Raw genomic sequence first — 8,468 nt, 5'->3', positions numbered from 1 at the left:
GCACACGGTGGGGCGCAGCCCCTGTCCCCGGGGGCAGCTCCCTGGGGCCGGGAACGGGCCGTGCCCGCCCCGAGGCTGGGGACGCGGCGGCCGGCGGCGTGGCCCTGGGCCCCCGGGAGGGCGGCCTTTGCTCCGGGCAGGACCGCGGGGCGGCGGGAGCCGTGCCGCAGCCGGTGCCGTGGCTCCGGGGGGTGCTGGGCGGTGGGACTGCGGCTTGGCTGGAGGCTGCCCGGGACTGTTTGCGTCTGTGACCACCCAGCAGGTTTGGGGGCCACATGCTGTGCCGGGCTACCCCCCGGGTCCATTCCCCACACACAGGCCATCCACAGGATAAACCGCGTCCGTATTTGTAGCAATACCTGGCTGTGTGGCTCCCAGTAATGTAATATAAATGTAAACACAGTTTCTGTTGAAGAAGGTGTAGCAGGCGGTGCAGGGGGTTCACCTGAATCTAATTCCAGCAGCCACCAGAACAGCCTTTTCCAGATGACTGAACTAATCTCATCAAATCCCCAGAACAGGCTAGCTTGCTGCAAAAGTTTCCTCCCGTCACCTTCCTGCCTTGCCTCACGTTCCCCGTGGGCTCTGCTGCGCTGGTCGCGCAGTGCTTCTCTCTGCGGTGACGGTGGGTGACGCGCACCCCTGGCTGGTACATGAGAAATGGCCCCCCAGAGCCTCCATGAAGGCTCAGGCTGCTCCTGCTCCGCCCCGGTGAGCAGCGTGGCTGTGCAGACGGGCTCTGGCGGCGGGGAAGGTGACCCTGGCTCCCACCATGGGGTCTCTCCTGAGACCACAGGGCTCCGTGGCATCACACACGGTCGCTTAGGCGAAGTTGTGCGCTTTGCCAGCGCTCAGTACTTGCTCCCTTGCAGGCAGGGGATCCCTGCTCCCAAGCTGAGTCCTGGGAGCAGGCCAGGCATGCTGCTCGGTGAGGAGGGACTCGCCTCCAGCTTTGCAGGCAAGTTGTACGCGCTTGGACTCGTGCAGGCAGCCAGTGACCTGGGTGCCTCTGCAGGATCTCTGGCATGCCTGCGCGGCCTCCCTGCGTGCAGGTGCTGCTGGTCCTGCTGCGTGCCAGCACTCCGCAGGGAAGCCTCAGGCCTGTGGCTGCGCTTCGGCGCTAAAAGGACTGGGAACTTTTGGGATTTTATTAATTTGCTTCTCACAAGGTAATTCCCTACAAACCTGCCCGCACCCTGCATGGCAGCCAGGGCTGGCAGTGGGGCACAGCGCTGCCCTGCATCAGTCCCCTGCTGCGTGCTGCAGACCTTCCCGAGGAGCGCCCCGGGCCCTGCTGCCGGGGCTGCCCAGGGGCTGGCAGGGCGAACCCGGGGCCCTTGGTCGCAGGTAGCAGCCGAGTGGCCCTGGGCTGACCCCTTTGGCCTCCGAAACGCCCCCTCCCCTGGCTCCTCCGTGCTGCTGGCAAGCGTGGCCTGGGGCTGCCATGGGACTCTGTCCCTGCCACGGAGCAGGGGAACGCCAGGGGAAGGAGCCAGGTGGAAGCTCTGGCGGTGGCTGACCTGCCGGGGCTGGAAAGGGCCTGCACCACCCCGTGCCCTCGTGCAGTGCCACCGGGGCTGCTCCTGCGCATCCAGACGGGCAGTGGTGCTCGGTGCCCAACGGTGCCCTCGCAGTGCTCAGCACAACAGTCTCTGGGAAACGGTTGGCACCTGAAGCCGCCCACAGAGCTCTGTAGGTGGCACTGGGGCATGGCAGAGCCTTTGCTCCTCCTGAGCCTGCTGGATGATTCTTTTGTCCCCCAAAATAGCCACCCTTTTCCTGCAGTTTCCAGCCCCGGGTGTACCCCCAGGACAGCTTTCCAGCTGAACAGTCACACATGGACTATGCTGGACATTGCTGAAAGCTGGGTCTTTAATAATGGGAAGTGTCAGCTGCTGTTGTGACCAAGCGTTTGTCTCCCCTCAGCCCCGGCAGTGCCAGGCTTCCCACCACGCCGGAGTGACCTGCCCGACCCCCGGCTCTCCCCATCCCTGGCACACCACGGTGCTTCCAAGAGTGGTTGGGTGGGTTTGTATGTTCCCCAGCGTGTGCAGCACTGGTGGTGGTGTGCAGGGTGGCAGCACCCTTGGAACACTGGTTGATGCTGACAGCAGCCAGCTTTTCCCCTCACTGACGCTGCTGCTGCACTCTGGGGGCTGGACCGTGCACGGTGATGGTGTCTCCTTGCAAACTGCCCCACCAGGGGACTGTCCCTTCTGTCCGGCAGCGGCCACCCTTTGGGGAAGCGATGCTTTAAACTGCCTCTCTGAGCTCAGTGCTGCAGCTGACCACGGTCTGAATGAGCAGAGCTTGGGAGGATCCTGACAATTGAGCAACCCCCGTGTTCAGTGACCTGGTGCCCTGACCCCACTGGCTTTCTGGCTTCAGATACTGCTCAGTTCTCTGAGGAGTTTCCTGTAGCTTTGTCCCAAGAGCGAGTCTGTTGTAGATTCATCTATGTTAGAAGTATTGTCAAGAAAATCTTGCACTGATTAGCTAAATGGAAGATGAAACATGGTGGTGAGCAGCAGGCGGGTGTTGCACCCTGCCGCCCGTACCTCTCGTTTCACGAGCAATGCAGCTGAGCACACTTTGGCGATCAGGCACGGCCTTTCTCACTGTGCAGAGGGAGGCATCCCGGTCAGCCCGTGCCACGGCTGCACTGCTCGTCTCACAGCAAAGCTGCGAGCACCCGGAACGGGAGTGGAGTTAATGGCCCAATTTGGGACCCTTCCCTAGAGGCAGTCTAGACACATCGGCCTCCAGAAAGAAGCTGCTTGCCATTTTCAGAATGCACTTAAGTCTACATATTGCCTGAAATTACCTTAAAAATTGCAGATGTGTGCTACAGCAAATAAGCTATGTAGTTATGTCTGTGTCCTCCCCAGCATCACGGCAGGTGTCAGGGCTGTCCCACACCCGGAGCGGGGTGCGTGGGACCCGGAGAGGAAGGGCTGGCTGCAGGAGCCAGGGCTGAGTGGGGCTGGAGGAGAGGTCTGGAGACCCAGGGAGGAGGGTACTGTGGCAGGTGGAGGGCGAGGGGCCCCCAGGGCACCTGGGGCTCTGGGGTACGGACCAGCTGGAGGAACACAGTCGGGCACCCCATGGTGCTGGCCGCAGGGCCTTGGCAGTGCCTGACCAGCCCCTTTTCCCTAGAGCCACTATGTGGCCTGCATGGCCGCCATCCTGAGCCAGATGGACAAGGACCACTACAGCTCCTACATCAAGGCGTTCCCCTCCCGGCCTGAGCTGATGGTGAGTGCTGCCCCATGCAGGAAGACCTGGGCCCTCCATCACCAGCACCTCCCTGCACCTCCCTGCCTCTTCACCCCACGTCTCAGCTGGGGCATCCCACTGGTCCCAGTGTCCTGCCTGCACCTGGGCACCTGGCACTGGTGCCACCTGCCCTGGACTCCGGCACAGCCCGTGTCTCCACTCCATGAGGGTGAAGCTCTCCCTGTTGGGTGGCAATGGTCGTTCCCAGCCCTGGTGCTCAGCACAGCAATGGCCCGGGAGGGCATCATGGTCGAGCCCAGCTCCTGACATCTCTTCCTCCCTGGCAGGACTTCCTCATGGAGACCTTCATCCTCTTCAAGGACCTGATTGGCAAGATGGTGTACCCCTCCGACTGGATGGTGATGAATATGGTGCAGAACCGGTGAGGACCTGGAAAGTGCCCGGCGGAGAAGGCCCTGGGGGTGCTGGCTGACAGCCGGCTGGGCATGAGCCAGCAGTGCCCGGGTGGCCAAGGAGGCCACCAGCCCCCGGGCTTGTGTCAGCCCTGGTGTGGCCAGCAGGGGCCGGGCAGGGATGGGGCCCCTGTGCTCGGCCCTGGGGAGGCCCCACCTCGAATGCTGGGCTCAGGTTTGGGCCCCTCGGGACAAGAAGGGCCTTGAGGGGCTGGAGCGTGTCCAGAGAAGGGCAGCGGGGCTGGGGCAGGGTCTGGAGCACAAGTGTGCTGGGGGGCGGCTGAGGGGGCTGGGGGGGTTTAGCCTGGAGAAGGGGGGGCTGAGGGGAGCCCTTCTCGCTCTCTGCAGCTGCCTGAGAGGGGCTGGAGTGAGGGGGGGGTCGGTCTCTGCTCCCCAGTCAGCAGTGACAGGGCGAGAGGGAACGGCCTCAGGCTGCGTCAGGGGAGGTTTGGGTTGGAGATGAGGGAAAATGCCTTCCCTGCCAGAGCGGTCAGGCCCTGGCACAGGCTGCCCAGGGAGGTGGGGGAGTCACCCTGCCTGGGGGGGTTCAAGAAATGCGTAGCTGTGGCACTTGGGGCCATGGTTTAGGAGGCCTGGGGGTGTTGGGCAGGCACTTGGACTTGATGATCTTAGAGGTCTTTTCCAACCTTAATGATTCTATGACCTCTGGACTCGGAGGGACCCACAGGTGGATGTTGGCGCTGAATGTGAGAACCTGGGGTGCCTTGCTGGGGCCTGGGCAGGGGGCATGCAGGAAAAGCATCACAGCTGTGCTGGGCAGCCAAAGGCTAGCTTAGTCCCCTCCACACCCCCCTCAAACAGCCCTGGGTCTGTGTTCCAGCTGGCTTGGGGCAGTTCCAGACACTTTCTGCTCTGTCCTGGGACAGACAGTCCAGCCCCATCTGGGAGCCGGGTAGCCGAGCTGCCCTCTGCAGCCCTGTTGGTGTGCTTGGGGGTCCTGGGGGGCAGTGGGAAGCTGACCCCAGACACCCCATCCCTCCCATCCTGGGTGTCTGTGCACAGCAGGGATGCCGGTCGTGCAGGGCCGGTGCACCCGGGCGGCGCTCAGCTGCACCACAGTGGGCAGAAGGGACCGCCTGGAGTGTGGATGTGGACAGGAGCGCACTGCGAGGCCCGGCCCCCGCCTGCCCCCCACCTCTCCTTGCCTCTCCATCGCTGGGAGCCACCAGCCCGGCTCCCTCCCCGCTGCCGTGCGGCCCTGCCAGCGGGCGGTGGGCAGGCAGCGCCGCTGCCCCCCGCTCAGCGCCCCGCGCCGCTCGCCCCACAGGGAGTTCCTGCGTGCCATCAACCAGTTTGCTGCGACCTTGACGGAGATGTTCCTGAACAACAGCAGCTTCGAGCTGCAGGTGAGCGGGCACTGCCCCGACCCCAGGGCTGCCTGTGTCCTGCAGGGGCCAGGGGGCTGGGGAGGGGCCCAGCCTGGCACTTGGTGCTGCCTGCCCCCAGCCCCCATGCTCCCAGCCTGGCATTCATCCCTGTGTTTTCACTGCAGCTTTGGAACAACTATTTCCACCTGGCTGTGGCTTTCCTCACCCAGGACTCCCTGCAGCTGGAGAACTTCTCCCAGGCCAAGCGCAACAGCATCCTGGCCAAGTGAGTCACCCTCACCGTCGCTGGCCCTCCCCATCCCTGCCAGCAGCGCCTCAGGGCCAAGCTCTGCAGCTCTGCTTCAGGTTCCTGCCCACCTGCTGCCACGCCGTGGGGTCGGGGGTTGGTGGATGAGTTGGTCAGGCTGTGCGTGGGCTGCGCCCAAGGCTGCAGAGCGGTGCTAACGAACATCCGCCCTGGCAGGTACGGGGACATGAGAGCCACCATCGGAGCTGCCATTCGGGACATGTGGTACAACCTAGGTGAGCCACAGTGTGGCCAGCAACGAGGAGGCTTGGCGAGTCTCTGCTGGCTGGTGTTCCTCAGCACTGGCCCCAAAATTGGTGCTGGGGGGATGTTGCCGGTGTGGGGCACGGGAGCCTGCGTGCGCGAGCAGGGTGTATGAGCCTGCAGGTGTGCAAACCTGTGGGGCGTGCGAGCCTATAGGATGTGCAAGTCTGTGGGATACGTGAGCCTGCAGGATGTACACATCTGCAGGTGTGCAAGGCCACAGGTGTACAAGCCCACAGACACTGTGCCCAGTCACGAGCTCGCACTCCCTGCAGGCAGCCTTCCTTCTCCGGGCTGGCCTCTGCCTGCAGCCCTGCCTTCCTGTTCCCCAGTCCCGCGGGCTCCTGCCTTGCCTTTTTTCCCCTGCACGGTGCAGGTTGTGCTCCTGGCAGCATCCTGGGGCCAGGCAGGTGGGGAGGACACAGACCTCGGGTCTCTGCCCCACACCCCACACCCCAGCAGGGAGCAGGGAGCTGCGGGAAGCGTGTGGGGCAGCCCGCAGCCCAGCAGTGGCGCAGTGACAGGTGCCCGCAGGCTCCCGTGTGGATTGCTCACACGTGCTGGGGCCTCCAGGACACCGGCACAACCCCAGCTGGTGGTACCACGTGTTTGCCGTGCTGTCCTGGCCGTACATTACCTGCCCACCAGCACAGCTGCTTTGGAGGACTGCCCTGCTCTGCAGCAGCCGCCTGCCCCAGGCGTGCAGACCTCCTGGCACCACTCCCTCTCCTCTTCCGTGCCTTGCTGCCTGTTTGCAGCTGTGGGGCCCCAGGCAGGGCTGGCCCTGGGGAGCAGGCTGCAAAAGCCCAGGTCCCCCAGCCTTCCCTGCCCTTCCCAGGCCATCGCAAGATTGAGTTCATCCCGGGCATGGTGGGCCCCATCTTGGAGATGACACTCGTGCCGGAGCTGGAGCTGCGCAAGTCCACCATCCCCATCTTCTTTGACATGATGCTCTGCGAGTACCAGCTGACCAAGAGCTTCAGCCGGGTGAGTGCCCAGGGCTGCGGCTGGGCCACGGCAGGGGGCCGACATGGCCGGATCCTGCTCCTCACCCAGTCTGGACCGTCCCTTTGGGGTGGGTGGAGGTGGTGCTCAGCGTCCCCTCTCTCGTCCTGGGACGTGGGGCTGCAGGAGGGAGGGATGAGGGGGGCTGGTGGGGACACGAGGAGCAGGGAGAGCCGCTGGGCGATGCAGAGGATTTCCCAGGGTCGAGCAGGGACAGGTCAGGCGTCACCCACTCAGCCGGTCCTGGCACTGGCTGGAAACAAGAACACAGTGGGAGGGCGGAGGCCTGCACAGACCTCCTGCATTTCCATTTGTCTTCCCTTGTTGCTGTGAGTTTTCTCCATGCAAAAGGCTTTTCCAGTTTTTCATTAGGTGGCATTTGTCTCTTCTGAGCTGTGGAAGCCTTTTGCCCTGTTGGGGCGTCCCATGGGGGGAGAGGAGCTGGGACTGCCCTTGGAGCCACGGGTGACACAGGTCTTGCTGCAGCCCCTTCCCCAGCCCCTTGCTCACAGCTGGGTCTGCAGCCGCAGGAGAGCTGCGCTGGAGGAGTGGCGTGGGCATGGCTGGGCTCAGAGGACCTGAGGCCTTTGCAGGTGGTGTCCCAGGGCCACCCTGCTGTGGCACAGGGGCTCTGCGGCTCAGGAGCTGGCCGTGGCAGTGCCCCTGGCCCAGGGCGACAAGGTCCCCCGAGTTTGGGATGTGCAGACCCCAGAGGGACCCAGCATGGAAGCAAGGGGTACCAAAGGGTATCAGCAATCAGATATCTGCTAAGGACCCCACCCCATCCCATACCAGCACATGCAGGATCCCCCTGGCTTTTGGGTCCATTGGCTGCAGCTGGAGTACAAACCCCATGGACCTGAAGGCCAAGCATCAGCTGGGAGATGGGGGGCCCCAGGCTGGCACAGCCCTGCCACCCCCAGCAGGGAAGGCTGTGGCTTTAGGGGGCACAGGACACTGCCCAGAGACCCCCATGGTCAGCCCAGGCTGCTGGGGGATGGCGACAAGGCCAGCGCAGGAGTGGGACGGGGACTGGGGAGCAAGGCAGGGACCCAGAGAGCAGGATGGGGCCCTCTGTGCTGAAGCAGCATGAGGGAGCTGCACCTGGGAGCGGTATGGCCTGGGAGGGGGAACATGTCTGTGCTGGGCAGCACTGGGGGAAAGGGCTGCAGCTGCTGAGCCTGGGGGCTCCTTGGGGACCCGATCTGGCTCCAGCTCCTGCAGCCGCTCCTGTCCCAGCACTGCAGGCCCATGGCCCGGGGGGCTGCAGCTGCGGCAGCCTGGGGGAAGCTCAGCACGTCCTTGGCTTCTCAGCCGTGCTCATGCGTGTCTTTGCAGTTTGAGGATGAGCTCCTGCGCAAGCTGGACAGCGAGGTGGAGGGCGGCCGGGGCGATGAGCAGTACAAGCAGCTCTTTGAGAGCATGTGAGTGTGCAGTGACATCCCCGCAACCTTCTCTCCAGGGCACAACCCTTTGCTGTCTGCCATCCTCCTGCTCTGGCTGAATCCCGGCCATCCCACTCCTCCTCACGCTGTGCTCTGACCCAGAGCATGCCTCTCACGGGAGCGGGACCTGAGAGGAGGAAGGCTGCTGCCCAAGCAGCATCACGTGCCCCTTGCGCACCGCTGCTGCCCTGGCCAGCCTGCCCCTGCCCCAGGGGGTGCCCCTGCCCCAGGGGTGCCCCTGCCCTGCCCAGGCTTTGCTCCTGTCCCGTGCTGCCCGTCACAGATTCGCGTGCAGGGTGGCTGGAGCTGTCAGGTCTCTCCCATCCCTGATGTGCCTGGTGGGGGGCAGCACGGGGCTTGCTCTGTCTCGCTGCAGACCAGGTGTTGCTTTTTGTCCAATGCTGGGGGGGTCTGCCCCCCCCCCCCCGCC

General features: G+C 64.2%; 1 protein-coding gene across 1 annotated transcript in view; it reads left to right on the top strand.

The window, feature by feature from the left end:
- Positions 1 to 8,468, top strand: part of LOC135312967 (dedicator of cytokinesis protein 2-like) — an 80,595-nt gene that overhangs the window by 63,037 nt on the left and 9,090 nt on the right. The window contains exons 29-35 of the mRNA XM_064448690.1: positions 3,157 to 3,255; positions 3,564 to 3,658; positions 4,978 to 5,056; positions 5,203 to 5,303; positions 5,502 to 5,560; positions 6,427 to 6,575; positions 7,932 to 8,017. Of these exons, the coding sequence (XP_064304760.1) occupies positions 3,157 to 3,255; positions 3,564 to 3,658; positions 4,978 to 5,056; positions 5,203 to 5,303; positions 5,502 to 5,560; positions 6,427 to 6,575; positions 7,932 to 8,017 (668 nt within the window). The remainder of the gene's footprint in view (positions 1 to 3,156; positions 3,256 to 3,563; positions 3,659 to 4,977; positions 5,057 to 5,202; positions 5,304 to 5,501; positions 5,561 to 6,426; positions 6,576 to 7,931; positions 8,018 to 8,468) is intronic.

This window comes from Phalacrocorax carbo, chromosome 4 (genome assembly GCF_963921805.1).
Source record: "Phalacrocorax carbo chromosome 4, bPhaCar2.1, whole genome shotgun sequence".
Lineage (NCBI taxonomy): Eukaryota > Metazoa > Chordata > Aves > Suliformes > Phalacrocoracidae > Phalacrocorax > Phalacrocorax carbo.
The sequence above is the reverse complement of the archived record's forward strand: the minus strand, read 5'-3'. Positions and strand labels throughout refer to the sequence as shown.